The 15,442-nt window shown below is 37.9% G+C and overlaps 2 protein-coding genes and 1 long non-coding RNA gene across 4 annotated transcripts; all 3 read left to right on the forward strand.

The window, feature by feature from the left end:
* Positions 1 to 723: 723 nt before the first annotated feature.
* Positions 724 to 5,533, forward strand: LOC141003651 (butyrophilin subfamily 2 member A2-like). 2 transcript variants are annotated; one of them, XM_073475065.1, is made up of 6 exons: positions 724 to 941; positions 1,564 to 1,675; positions 2,829 to 3,161; positions 3,334 to 3,609; positions 3,707 to 3,826; positions 4,201 to 5,533. In XM_073475065.1, exons 1-6 carry the CDS (start codon positions 921 to 923, stop codon positions 4,806 to 4,808), a joined length of 1,470 nt encoding a protein of 489 aa, XP_073331166.1. In that variant the 5' UTR covers positions 724 to 920; the 3' UTR covers positions 4,809 to 5,533. The 2 variants fall into 2 exon arrangements, with proteins under 2 accessions (XP_073331166.1, XP_073331167.1); XM_073475066.1 differs by having other exon boundaries at positions 2,829 to 3,125.
* A 1,097-nt stretch (positions 5,534 to 6,630) lies between these two features.
* LOC141004047 (butyrophilin subfamily 3 member A2-like) lies at positions 6,631 to 8,843 on the forward strand. Its single transcript, XM_073475543.1, has 5 exons — positions 6,631 to 6,733; positions 6,899 to 7,240; positions 7,555 to 7,833; positions 7,911 to 8,030; positions 8,311 to 8,843. Exons 1-5 carry the CDS (start codon positions 6,631 to 6,633, stop codon positions 8,841 to 8,843), a joined length of 1,377 nt encoding a protein of 458 aa, XP_073331644.1.
* A 1,459-nt stretch (positions 8,844 to 10,302) lies between these two features.
* On the forward strand, positions 10,303 to 12,817 carry LOC141003625 (uncharacterized). Its single transcript, XR_012179737.1, has 3 exons — positions 10,303 to 10,557; positions 11,204 to 11,271; positions 12,484 to 12,817. It is a non-coding gene; the product is annotated as an uncharacterized lncRNA (long non-coding RNA).
* Positions 12,818 to 15,442: the final 2,625 nt, after the last annotated feature.

Consider the following 15,442-nt stretch of genomic DNA (forward strand, 5'->3'; position numbering starts at 1 on the left):
AGCTAGGTACAAATTAAAAAAATGTGTAGCCTAATTTATACCAACCGAAACTGCAAGACGTCCAAGAGGAAAAATAGGAAGAGACATTTGAAACTATAGCAAGCAGCACTGTATTATAAGTCACAGTCTAGCTATTGTAGCCAGCTAGAATGTGCTCAAATGATTATCTAATGAACAATAACACAAGTCATGCAGGTGCTGCTTACCCTGAGTTTATTGCAGTTTACATATCTGGAGAGTCAGCAGTGGCTGGTTACTGCAGCAGGTGCTGATGAAGAGCAAAGGGTTTTTATATGTTAGTTAAATTATGGTTTGTGATGGTAACTGGACAAAATCCGACTTCACAAAGTGGTGGGGAGCATGCTCAGTGTAAATGACACCTCTGAGCACCACTCTGTTTGATTCATTCACTGTCTCTGCCCTCTGCAGAATATCAGCCTCATGTCTCACCATATACACATTTATGTTAACCAAGTACAGACATCTATAGTTATCATTCACATTTTCTCCTGAAGCAGCTTCCTTGTTGCACCCCTATGTGTTGACTCAGTGCCACTGTATGTCGTTCACGGTTTTCAGTCGGCAGCAGGTACAAAGTTCAGTGTCAGTCGTAAAAACAAGTTTTAATATAAACAGAGTGAGAGAAAATGAAAGTGCAGTTGGAGGACACACACACACACACGTGATCATTTCCAGTAAACCGGACTAACACTGATCTCTGATCGGTGCTCTGCAGACTCATTTAACTCTGTGTGTAAGATTTATTTATTAACTTGAGCCTAACTGAAAGGATTTATATGTCATTGTAACAGACCTTATCTAAATTACAGAGGGCGTGGTGAAGCACACCTGATTTTATCTGAGGCTGTTTGATTCAGACTGACTTTGACCGTGCAGCCTGCTCTTTGAGACGAGACGACATGGTGACACACACGAAACAGGTATGTAGCCTTTTTACAAGAAACTCATACATATAACTTGTAATGGATTATTTTGGTGACATTTTTTACATGCCATTTAATAATGTCATTATTTATAGCCTGTTTCTAGATTCATCTGCACATTTATTTCATAGCTCTCTGTGGATTTTGTTCCACCGACCAGTTGCTTAAAGAATAACTTAAGAAATGTGTTGTAACTTTTGGTAAACATCATGTACAAAGAACGATTGCACGTAAAAGCGAAAGTGATTTGCAAAAAAATGTAAAATATGAAAGAGTGACTGTACGTTGTGTTATCAGTGAATGGTTAATCTGCAACCAATCACAGCATTTTACCTTCTATTTCACATTTTCAATCCTAGCATTCCTCTGGTTTTAACTACAGTGTTTGGTTTTATTTATACAGGTTTAAATTGTATAAATTGAATTAAATGTTACATCACAATGTTTCGGCGTTTATAAAAACAGCTCAACCAGCAGTGTGGTCACTAAATGGCTGAATCGTTTGAACATTTACTGCCTTCAGTTTTATGACACTGCAGAGACAGCATGTTGGTTTGAGCAGTAGAGAAGATTGAACTGGTCTCACATGTTTTATAGTTGACTCATTTTCTTTTTTCAGAGCTCCAGGATGATTTACATGAAGGACAGACTCCTCCTTAGACCCCAGCTCAGTGGCTTCACTGCATTGGTGTTACATCACACTGTTTTCATCCTTCTCCTGACATGTGCAGGTAAATTACACACTCACTGTGATGTAGTAACAACTGTCACTTCTGGGTATAAAACTGTTGATTTACATTGTGGAGAAATGTGAAACCTGCAAAACTTGTTTATTCCTGGTGTCTTTTTCAGTCGTAACTGTGACATCCAAAGACAGACAATAAAACACATTAGTCTGAGCTATCTGACCTTTCGACTGTGATAATCTGATGCACTAGACTGGTTCACTTGCATCTTTGTCGTCTCAGACTAACCTCTAGTTTTTTGGTAAACTGAAGCTGTAAATTTCATTAGCCTGTGGTCAACAGTTAAACTAGGTCTCAAATGTAACGTTAGTGACAGTTTTGCTGTAAATGAGATACAAAAACATCAGATATGGATTTTAGATGTTGTAAATTGTGAGGTGGAGAACTGTCCAAATGAATGGAGCTGTTCAGGATTCTTTGCTGTGTTGAGAAGTTGAATTTATAAGCTATATTTAAAAGCCTTTCCTGGTCTGGTAATGGTGTTGTTGGTATAACATGAATGATTACTGAATCTGTTTGTTTTGCAAGGCTGATTCTGTACTGGTACAAACTGCATCCAGAACATATCCATAAGTGTGCATGCTGAAGTCCGACACTGACAAAAGATATCTCCTTCTTAGCTTGTATATATTACCAAATTACGGGCAATAGAAATGGAAGTTGATGTTGATGTCAGTTGTTAATTGAATGACTGCAGGCCTAAGCCACTGACAGGCCGAGGATATATAGCAGAAAAAACGCAAAGAAGAGTGTCTGTACAATACGACAAACTTCGGAGAGGTGGGCATTTGTTCTGGAGGTGGGCTGTTGGACAAATGGACTCTCAGTCCACTGGGACATTTTTCAGACTTATTGGAGTTTCAGAATAATGGGCCACTCAGTCAGGTCACCCAATGATTAAGTCTTTAAAGCAACTGAATTTTGAGAATCTTGGGAAATTATGGGAAATTCAATGTGTCGTCATCCTGTAATTTCTTTCTTTTGTCTGCTGTTCATGAGAAATTGGTTATATATTTATATACTATGATCTCACTTTCACATAGTGGCATTAATCAGTCAAAACTAAATGGTTTAAATAATACTGAAAATACTGTTGTGCTGATAAAGTGAACAAAAAAACATGCTATTTTCCCCCTAGGTGAGTCATCTCAGCCAATAGTGGCAATGATGGGTGACGACATCGCTTTGCCATGTCAAATGGACCCTGCTGTGGATGCCAGTGACCTGACTGTGGAGTGGTCAAGACCCGACCTGGACCCCAGATTTGTCCATTTGAGGCGAGACGGTGTGGAGCTGGTACTTGAGGAGAATCCATTGTACAAGGGAAGAACGTCACTGTACACCAACAAACTGAAGTATGGAGACGTTTCACTGAAACTCTCCAAAGTGAAACTGTCTGATGAAGGAACATACAGAGGCTTCGTTCCCACAAGTGGTAGGCCGACAGATTGTGTGGCTGAGCTTGCTGTAGGTAAGTCAACATTAATCTATGTTGCACTTATAAAAACTATAATCATCCTGCAGAGGAACACATGCTTTATATAGTCCCATGTGGCATAATTTAGATGGTCAGATTGTACTTTACCACTTTAAATGTACAAAAAAAGGGCAGTTGACTCTTTAAACTCTAAACTCTCTTTTAGGTTCTGTCTCCTTCCCCGGCATAAAGATCTCTAAAGTCAGCAATGGAGTGTTGTTAGTGTGCAAATCCAAAGGCTGGTACCCAAGGCCTGAGGTGTTTTGGCTGGACGGTGAGGGAAAACCTCTTTCTGCTGGACCTACAGAGACAGTCAGAGGTCCTGATGACCTCTATACTGTCAGCAGCAGAGTGACTGTGGAGAAGAGACACAGCAGCTTCACCTGTAGAGTCCAACAGAACAACATCAGCCAGACCAGAGAGACACTCATACATGTTCCAGGTAGTGAATGGTATTATTGATGTTATCACTTCATGAGTTGCATACAGTCTCGTCTTATCGACACAAGTGGGTTTCTTTATTTTTTTTTAACTTTCAGATGAACTCTTCATGGTCCAGTCCAGTTCTGCTGTTCGCATCTCCGTCTGCTTCGCTGTGTGCTTCATATCCATTTGTGCAGCTCTCTTCATTGTGTTTAAAGGGCGACAAAACACAACCAGTAAGTTGGAACTTGAAGTTAATTCATCAAAGCTGGGCATTATATTGATATTATATGGTGATCATAATATATGGCTATATATTGTTTCAGATTTTGGTAACTATAATATCATGATATGTCATAAGTGTTGTCTTTACCTGGTTTTAAAGCTGCGTTACACTTCAGTAATGTGATTTTCTGAACTGTGCTACTTGTTCTAATCCTTGTCTGTGACTTGTATTTACCCACTTCATCATCCCTACAATATTGTTGCAAATGTTCAAAAATATAAAATACGTTTTCTTGGCTATGATTTAAATGTTGAAAGGCAACACTGCGTAAACAAAGACAGTTTGATCTTCTTAAGTTAACCCACTCCTCTCCTGTCCACACAGAAACCACAACCAACAGCAATGAACTTCAGCTGCTGATGGACGGACAGAAGCTCATGACAGGAAGAGAGAAAATACAATATTTGGAAAACACAAAGGCTAAACTTGATGAGGACTTACAGGAGACTGAGGGAGACCTGGAACATGTAAAACATGTGATTACAACACTGAAAGAGCAGAAGGAGAATCTGGACAAGCAGAAAGAGAAACTCATCGCACTACAGCAGGAGGAGAAGACACTGATAGAGGAGAAGAAGGAGAGGCTGGGGAAGAGCAGAGTGCTGTACGAAGACAAAAAAAAGGAGAAGTATGAAAAAACCAAACAGTATCTGGAGGACACAAAGTGGGAACATGAGAAACTGTTGGAGAACACAAAAAATCTATTGAAGACAACAGATGATCTGATTACTGAGATGACAGAAAGGAAGGCAAAGCTAGAGAGAGATAAGGAGCAGATATGTAGAAAGCTGAAAGAGACAAAGAGACTGACAGAAGAGACTGAGAGGAAACTTAAGTCAGAGCAGGCAAAGACAGAAAACGAAAGTAATGATCCATCATCCTGTGATGGTTCTGGCAGTAAAATGCTTACAGACCAGCCCCAACCTACATGAAAATATATACAAAGAACATGTAAATCTAGAGGGGATGCCCAATGTCAGCTACTTGGACAGTAAACCAATAAACAGATGCCTCTTCAGGGACAATCACACTGAAATGTGCTCCTACAAGCTCTCAAGTCCCCAGTGAAGTAAAATGTTAGAACTGAAGGTGTGTAGGGGCTGGGGGGGTTCAAGGTGTTCAGTAAGATAATATGGAAAACAAAAGAAACCTGCAGGTGTCCGGCTGTTTGCAAGGCAAGCAACACTTGCACTAATTAGGACGGCCCAAAACAAAGAAAGATAGAAAGTCTGCTACATTCAGGTGATTCTGTATGATTGTTTTACTTTGTATTTAGCTAAAATCACAAAAATGGATGAAATGAAAATGTGATTATGATCTTTTGAGTGTTGCCTCTTTCATATTCACTGTATATTGTTCTGTAATTTGTGAAGCTGATTCCTCCTTCACGAACATAAATAATACTGTGTATGTGTGATTATGATCCCAAATGATTTATGGTACTCTGTATCAGCTCTCCCTCAGATTTGTTTTGTTTTCTCAATGGTTAATTTTAAATGTATGTGCATTTAGATTAAATACTTAAATATTTCGTCTTCTGAAAACATTTGTGCAATTGTAGTTTCTGATGCTTCAGAATAACTGATTTTTTTGCATTACTTGAACATGTTGCCTTTTTGATGTTTTGTTTTTTTCATGAATAACACTTGCTTTCTTGTTAAATGTCATGTATTTTGTGATATATATATATATCTATATATATAGATATCTATATCTATATCTATATCTATAGATATATATATATATATATACATATATGTAAATATATAAATATATATGTAACCACTGCACACAGTACCAAGACAGGCAGAAGACATGATCTTATTTGGAGGGATGCCAAACCCAGCAAGGCATGCTGGGATATGAACTATTTTATTATCATCATAACCAAAGTATCATCCAATAAACTACCCTCAGTGTTACCTGTCATTTACTCTTTTGTTTTATTCAGTTTGTTTGTTACCTTTGCATTTGAGTGGACGTCTATTATTTTGTTATAACTCCAACATTAAAATGTTTTAATCAGTCCTGAAGGTGAGGTCAGTATAACAGCATAACATTGGATCTAAAGATAGTATAAGTGTTTGTTGTGTATTTTGTTGAATAGTGACTGATTTGTTCAGCTGGATAAAGTTCAATAAATGATCAGATCTTGACATACATCACGTTAGTCCATCACAATACTATTAAATCATGTCATAATGTAGTGAAAACACATCATTTAATATGAGATGAGGAGATAATATTGTACTGCAGAGCTGCAGCAGAACAGCAATGACACTTAAAGTTAATCACACAGTGTGACACTCCCTGTCGTCTGGGGGAAAGTCCACTTTATCTGATGTGACCCTGTTTAGTCGTCTGTGGTGTGACACTTCACTGCCGCCGTAACAGGTATGTAAGCTTTTATGAATATGATTATTATCTTCTGTGCTTTTTTTATAGAACGTTTACCGACACTTGATCTGAAAGAAATGAAAAATTGTCTCTAGAGTAAGAAAAAAACGATTAAAGTGTGAGAGCTAAAAAGGTCGGACTACTTCCTGAAGGTCTGAAAGCTGTTTGAACAAACCACAGACACGTGTGTGAAGTCCACACATCACTGAAAGAGTCTGATATATTTCAGTCACTGGTGTAAAAGTGTATCATTTGCTGTAAAATCAAAGCCGACTAAATGTGACTCATGTTACAGTTGATGAACACAACAGATGAAGAGCAGCGGTTTGTAAATTGGTACGATTTCCAGAAGTCCAGATGTTTCAGCTGAAGGACGGACGATCACTCGAGCTCTGTAGCTTCAGAGTTCTGGTTTTCCATCACACTGTTGTCCTGCTTCTTCTACCACACTGCTGTACAGGTAACTTACAATCACACTCTCCCTTCAGTGTTTGAAGTTAATACGAAGTCAGTGAAGGTAACTATGTGTTGGATCTGTTTCATAATGACAAAGTCTTTTTTGATTGATATGGATGCATCTGAATTCTCTTTTCCTCTTACTTACACATTTAACTAAACTTCCCAGGTCACCCTCAGGTAATTGGTCCACCTCGGCCAATACTGGCATCCGTTGGTGATGACATCATTTTGCCATGTCACCTGGAGCCTGCCACAGATGTTGCTTCCACAGCTGTGGAGTGGACGCGACCTGATCTGAAACCCAGATTTGTCCATCTGTGGCGTTCTGGTCAAGAGCTTCTAGGTGATCAACATCCGTCCTACTCGGGAAGAACATCGCTGTTCATCAACAAACTGAAGCACGGAGACATTTCACTGAAGCTGTCCAGAGTGAAACTGTCTGATAAGGGAACATACAGGTGCTTCATTCCCATAATGAATATAGACTCAACTGTGAAGCTCGTCTTTGGTGAGTGAGCACATGTTTATTTTTCATCTAGCCATCCACAGTCAATCCTGCCCTGGAGCTGGAACCATGCTGCCATCTTGTGTATGAATGAATATGAATTATGTGTATTGCCTGCATTATGACATGTTATATGTTGACATGCAACCAGCAGTTAAAGCGTGATGAGCAGCGTGAGGCGTACGAGCCACACAAGATAATTTTCAGCTGGAAAGTGTATGAACTGCACATGAAGCTGAACATGAATCGTCAGGCTCATTGAAGACGTATCGACATGAAATTAAAAAAAATTCTCCATCATTTCTGCTCTGCTTTAGGTTCGGCCTCCTTCCCCGACATAGAGATTTCCAAAGTCAGCAACGGCGTGCTGATACAGTGTAAATCCAAAGGCTGGTATCCAGAACCTGAGGTGTTCTGGCTGGACGCTGAGGGAAACCTCCTCTCTGCTGGACCTACAGAGACAGTCAGAGGTCCTGATGACCTCTATACTGTCAGCAGCAGAGTGACTGTGGAGAGGAGACACAGCAACAGCTTCACCTGTAGAGTCCAACAGAAGAAAACCAACCAGACCAGAGAGACACTCATACATGTTCCAGGTATGAAAATTGATTTACGTAGATAAATATAGAGTTTTACTCTTTCATCACATCTGTTTTGTGTTTTCTAATTTTAGATGGACTCTTTTTGGTCCAGTCCAGTTCTGCTGTTCGCATCTCCATCTGCTTCGCTGTGTGCTTCATGGCCATTTGTGCAGCTCTCTTCATTGTATGGAAAGGGCGACAAAACACAACCAGTAAGTTTGCACTTCTACATAATATTGTTAAAATTGTCTGTCCAGAGGAGATTTTATTTCGTTCACCGTCTTCCTTCTGCTCTCACCCTCTTCCCTGCTGCTTGTTAATATCTTCAAGGAGACTGCAGATTCACCACAGCAGATACTGATATATGCTACTTTACCTTCATTGTTTAGACACTGATATGATTCATTGTTCATCTTTAACACATAAATCTTTTCTGAGTAAAGAGCAACTTGAGAGTTTCCAACTAAACTCACTCCTCTCCTGTCCACATAGAAAGCACAACCAACAGCAATGAACTTCAGCTGCTGATGGACAGAAAGAAGCTCATGACAGGAAGAGAGAAAATACATTATTTGGAAAACACAAAGGCTAAACTTGATGAGGACTTACAGGAGACTGAGGGAGAACTGGAACATGTAAAACATGTGATTACAACACTGAAAGAGCAGAAGAAGAATCTGGACGAGCAGAAAGAGAAACTCATCGCACTACAGCGGGAGGAGAAGACACTGATAGAGGAGAAGAAGGAGAGGCTGGGGAAGAGCAGAGTGCTGTACGAAGACAAAAAAAAGGAGAAGTGGGAAAAAAGCAAACACTATCTGGAGGACACAAAGTGGGAACATGAGAAACTGTTGGAGAACACAAGAAATCTATTGAAGACAACAGATGATCTGATTACTGAGATGACAGAAAGGAGGGCAAAGCTAGAGAGAGATAAGGAGCAGATATGTAGAAAGCTGAGAGAGACAGAGAGACTGACAGAAGAGACTGAGAGGAAACTTGAGTCAGAGACAGAAAACTTTTAGGGCCTCAGTGTCATCAGTTTGAACAGTCTTATTTTTCCAACCCAGATGTGTCCCACTGTGAGTCTATTCTCTTCTTATGTCACATCATTGCCTGATTTGAAATTATTGTGCTGTAATATTATTTTGCTGGTAAAATGTGAGGCCGTCCTTCACTGACAGAAATAATACTTTGTACAACACGTGTGAGCAAATTATCACAGAATGTTTTCTGATACTTTATATACGTTTTTTCCCTTTATTAATGGAACAAGTTAATTATTTCATTTGTTTTCTAACCCTTTGCTTAGTTAAAAATGACTTCAGTCGTTTTAAATCCAGTTTGACCCAGATATTATCACCTGTTCACACCTGCTGAGTTGTTGTATTTCCTTCAGGTTACAGTAAACATCAACCCTCTGGTGGTGAGATCTACTCAAAGATGACGTGGAGCATAATCAGTACAGTTTCTTCCCAAATCAGATGAAATCATAACAAAACTTTTTACAGTGGCTGTTGTGTTACAGCTCAGAAATGCTGATTGTTTTGTCACCTTTTTTAAATGTTTTGCAGTATTTTGATAAATGACTTTTGCCTCTTTGGTTAGATTTAATACACCAATATTCTGTTTTGATTAACCATTAAATGTCATGTTTTTACTGAGACACTGACTGAATATTGTTTGTTTGTGTGTGTGTGTGTGTGTGTGTGTGTGTGTGTGTGTGTGCGTTTGAATGATTAAATCGAACATGGGGCTAAGTGTGTAATAACTAATAAACCTTTGTCATATTATTATATATTACTGTCCTGAACAGCAAATGGACACTTTAGAGTGGATTATGGACACATGAAATAATGCAACTGTTTAATAATAATATAATCTTTATTTCTTGAAACAATAAAACATTAAAGTACAGTCAATCATAGACCCTTCAAAAAATATGTTGCAAAATGAATTGATTTACTCCAGGAAGGTCATCGTCCATGTTTCCTACTGTCAATCCAAGACAACATGGACTCTCTGTTGTCTCAAGAGCATCCCTGGTAAATGCTTATGCTTAATTAAATTGTCAAAAATATAAACAAAGCTCTTGATAAACAGAAAAATGTACAGACTTGAAGGAACACATACACAAGTTTTATTCCTATTAATAGATTTTCTTCCATAGATAAAGCGAGGACAAATCTCTGTGATACACAAAGATGCAAATACAAGAAGTCATTATGCTGAAATACACATCTGCACACTAGAATGTGTTTTAATAACTGTAAACTGAATTATAAGACTTTACTTTGACGAAACACATCAATGCTTGTGTAAACATTGACTTTAAAAATTATACATACATACAAATAGGCCTTCTATGACTTTAAAATGGCTCAACATGACATATGCTGTTTTAAGTAATTCTGAACCTTGCGAGGTCAATGCTGATATAGAGTTGACCATTTAGAACTTCTCTATGTCATTCAGTTTATGTGTTGAAAAGAATGAGACACCCTCTACTCATTTTGTCATTTTCAAATATATCCTGAACCTCACTCATCGTTCACAGGCGTTTATATTATTTGTTGCTAACCCTCTAAGTATTTTACAATTTTGCTGCAACAGTTCCAGCTTGTGTCTTTGATGGCTGCAGAAGCACCACCGGACTGCATTCTTGGCCTTGATGATCCCATGATCAACACAAGATTACAGTGATTGTCCCGTACGATCCTCTGCTGCATTTTTCAAAAGGTGATGGGAGGGAGGGAGCCACCAGAATTTGGTTGTAGATACAGTTTATTGCCTATTTTTAAGTATGTGTGAACTGAGACTGGGACATGAAACATCTTGCTTGACCTGCATTTTGTTTCAGTTAAGCTAATATTAACCCTCCAACAAACAGACAGACCCTGTGACGAGCGCTTCACCCTTTACCTTTTTTCTTTTTTCCGTGGTTTGTGTCTAAGGAGCTTAAATTATCAGCAGCATCTGTAGTGTCTAAAACAAAACATAGAAGACGTATAGCAGGCCTTGTGAAAATAGGTCACATGTCCACGTGTGGTTTTTCACCTCTTCTGCTTGTGACAAAGTCTGATAATAACCCCCACACATGGTGGCAAAAGAAATTGGTTCAACAACTTTAGCTGAACAAAGTTAAAGTACACAGTTAAGGTAAAGGTGAGTTAAAGCAGGTAGGCAAGTATATTAAAACAGCAATGACTGTTTTCTGATTGTCAGTTTCTAATCTTCTGATACAGGACGGAGAACTGAAGTATCAGACTTGCTTTCAGTCAACTCTTCTTTGTCATTTACACTATTGTTTAGTTTGGTTTGGCATTTACCTTTGCACACGTCACATATACATACGTATGTTTGTGTAACTCTGAGTTTCCCACAGTGAAGCAGTCCCACCAGCAGCAGCAGCAGAACCACCATCAAAATGGTGAAAACAGTCCTTAAGATGAGGTAAAGATGGCAGGAGGGTTCTGAGGGTGGATGAGTCTCTCTGTGAAGTGCTGCAAAGACAAAACAACAAATATCTACATGAGAGACAGAAATGTTTCAGTGTGTTATGTTGTTTTTTATAGAATTATTTGTTTGATCGTAAATTGCAGAAAGGACTGTTTGATAATGAGCCTTGGATCGAGCAACTTCAACATCATTTCTTGCAATGATGTAATGATTTGTTTTTTTCAGTTTTTTTAATTATAATTATTATTATTGGGAGAAAAAAAACATTCTAAATTACAACACAACATTTGTTCATTTTGTAACAATACTTTTTAAGATGCTGCAATATTGCTTGGGTGTGTATATACATACACACTACGAGTTACAGAATTGTGCTCTTACTCAATTACTCGATTTTTACATTTACATTTTAAAAACACTTCCGCTTTTGTTTTAGATGATCATTTTGGCACACTTCACGGCGTCATTCGTAACTACAAAACCAGACAAAGTCAAAAGTTTGGGCTCCATTAGATATGCAATTTAGATATTACAATAACAGGTCCTACAATCTTTAAAATCTACCAATTTACCAATTTTTTAAACCCGGAGCTTTTAGTAGGATTTACATCTTTAACAATTAACCACAGTGGTGTAATTACAGTGTTTAATTTTGCTGTGACTTTTTAAATTTTATTTTAAATTCTGATATTCTGCCAACAATCACACAGAACAATCGAAACCTCGTTACGTCTCACCTCTGACAGCCAGCCAGCTCTCTGCTGAGTCTCCAAAGTCAGAGATGCTGCACTTGTAAAGTCCTTCATCAGCTTTAGAAACATGGTGGATGGTCATCTCTCCTGTAGAGCCGGAGCCGATGAGGAAGCCATCTTTATAGAAATCAGCTATGTGGGCTGAAGAGGTCATTTTACTTCTACAGCGCAGAATCTCAGTCTTCCCCTCCATCACAGGGAGAGCGGGACTCTCCAGGATCACACCTCTGACTAAACAAAAAGAATTTCATAGATATTTTTAAAAATTAACTTTAATGGAACATGTTGCTGTTGTGTTAATCCATAAACTGGCATTTAGTCATATAACTGTAAAAAAAACTTATGATGAAGTGAAAAAAGCCGATCAGTTATGAAAATGTGCAGTTTACATATGACACTTTCATAGTTGCATATTTTTAAACTCATTAGTAATCAGTAAATATTTATTCATCAGTTACCAGTGATGGTGATGTTGACGACGTTGCTGCTCTCTTCTCCGGTCTCACACCAGTATTCTCCGCTGTCTGTTGAGTAAGCAGGTTTGATGGCGCAGGGGAAGTCTGTTGCTCCCACCCAGGTACTGACACACTCACTGACATTTCCCTTTACCCTCCTCATAACGGTCCATCCAGCTGTGGCTTTAAAACCCTTACACAAAAAAGCGATGGAGTTGTACTCGAAGATCTGCAGTCGGGTCGGAACGATCACAGGAAAAGCTGCATTTGAGACAAAGATACAGATAAAGAGAGGTTATAAGAGGAGATTTAGCACTATTAACTTGTGATAATAATGATATGGTGATATTTTGGATTAAGACAATACAGATTTAGATATTAAAAAAACTAAACCTTTTATGGTATTGTATTTTAATATATACAACAAAATGTACATATTTTTTGTGTCACAATCAAAAATTGTGTAACTGCTACTTACCATTTTCCTGGGTATAATTAAGGTGAACTGCAACCAGCAGTGTCAACACGTTCATCACTGCAGAGATGAAAGATTTATAGTTTCATGTCTTTAGGTATATTTTATACATCTTTACTCGACTGACCATCTTAACATCGCATCTACCATCAATGTAATATGAACTCTGATTCTTCTGGTAATAAATAAATACCTTTTTAGGGCCATTAAAACATATTTTTGTTTTGCTAAATGTCAAACTAAGACAGATTTAGTACTCACACAGTCTGATGCAGAGAGATGTGACCTCCATGTTGACCTGCTGCTGACTGTCTGAACATCAGACTGAAGTACAGCCGAAGTGTAACGCAGGAGGAGAACCTCCCCTTCCTGTGTGGTTAATGGATGATGTTGACGCGAGAGCAAGCTTCGGCTGTAACACAGAGGAACTGTAAATTCATATCTGTTTTTTAAATTTTACACATAATATCCGCTTTACTTTTCATGGCCTACACCCAGCCTGCAAAAACATGTGTGTGATGTTATTTGTGGATCTGTAGGATCACGTCATTAGGCTTAATTCTGTACAAACTGGGAGCTGGTGCAATGATTGCCATTAGCATGTAACAGGCAAATAATGACAGTCTAATGAAAGATGCTGTTGAGTTGCATCATAGGAAATGTAAGATTCAGCACTTTTTAGGTTTGACCCTAAAAGTCAGGATATCAGTCTCTGTTGTTTCAGTTGTGATCGTGATCTGTTAATCTGTCTTTGGAGCAGGCCTGCACATTTAACAGTAACTATGAGTTATATAGTTAATAACTATTTTTTTTAAATTTATTTACATTTTTTAATCAAAAACATGTTTAGAAGATAAACATGATATCTTATGATTTTTAGATACCTTTCTGCATTTTTAAAAGGTTCAAATGAAGCCTTAAATATTTTTCCATGTGCCACAACATGTCAGTGACTTAATAACTTCTTATTACATTAATGTCTGAGCAGATGAAGTTAGTACGAGCTGTCACACAGCAGCTTCAGCTCTAACCAGCCGACACGCTGTCAGTTGACCACAGTGAGTTTATTTAAAAGCAGCAGCAGCTCAGTTCTTATAAACGACATCTTCAGACGTGCGAACAGGCAGAGCTGAGAGAACAGTGTGGTTTAACTGTCACGATCTGAACTGCTCACCCTTTAAAATACACACTGTTGCTGAGAGACAACTGAAGACCTCAGATGGAGGGGATGTTCGTGATGATGATTACAAGTCAGTCCATTTTTAAAAAAAAGAATAAAGCTTTAGTTTACAGTTGGTTCCGTTCATTTCAAAATTATTAATTTAATATATTGTCATAATAATCCATATGTCTTATATTGCATACATGCCTGATTGTTTTATTTGGAGTATACACAATACTCAAACTTATGTTATCAAACTGATGACCTCATACTGTATTTAACATATATAATACATGCATATATGCTGTATAAAATGTTTAACTCAAAATATTACAGACTTCTAAATGTGAATGTTAAAGCAACATTGATTAAAAATGCAGCAGTCTATAAAATCCCACTTAGTTTGATTTTCTTTAATTTTCTACGTGAGTTATGCTTTTTCTGTTCTGATTCAAATAGAAATTATTAAAAATGTGTGGTAAACCTACTGTGGACTTCAGCTGTTTATTTGTGTGTGTGTGTGTGTGTGTGCCTGTGTGTGACTCTGTATGAGAGTGTACTGATAAGGAACAGGATGTGTTTTAGTCTACGCCCCTCTCTTAGGTGAAGTGACACTCTGAGCCATGAAACAGGTACGTGGTTATGTTGCCTTTGAAGTTAAATTCTCCAGCAATGATTTCATAGATTTAATCCTATGGAAATCATTAAAACTTAAAAAATATTTAAAAAAAATAATAATACAAGTATGAAGAGTGTTAGCTTACAGAAAATGCTGGTGACTATGACGTGTTAAAGGGAACGTATATGACGGATATGTTTTTTTCACTGTAAACTTAGAAGAAGGAATACGATTGTAGTGCTTCATACAACATTAATAGGGAGTTTGGTTTATTATCAATAATAATCAAATAATAAGATCCAATTTACATTAGATCCCCTTGGGGCAACACCCTTGAAGAAGAGAAAAGAGCCAAGTCACCAAATCAGTCTCAGAATAAGGTACTAAACTGTCAGTTGGTGACTCTGATTAATAATTAACTTAATAACTACAACCAATATTACCATAACAGGAGTCCTTGACTAGAGGTTGTCAACATTCACTCTTGTACAATATTAAATAGACAGCATGAAGGTTCAAAAGTATTTTATTTAACGCAAAATGAAAATACACAATCTAACTAACATGTACTTTATACAGGTGTGGGTGTGTGCGTCTGGAAGGACAAAGAAACAATGGTGGTTCTCACATAATGTGCTCACTGATATCACATGTGGGTGTGATATGCTCCAGGCTGAAGGAGTGTGTGTGTGTGTGTGTGTG

The sequence above is a fragment of the Pagrus major genome, chromosome 10 (assembly GCF_040436345.1).
Source record: "Pagrus major chromosome 10, Pma_NU_1.0".
NCBI classification, from domain to species: Eukaryota; Metazoa; Chordata; class Actinopteri; order Spariformes; family Sparidae; genus Pagrus; species Pagrus major.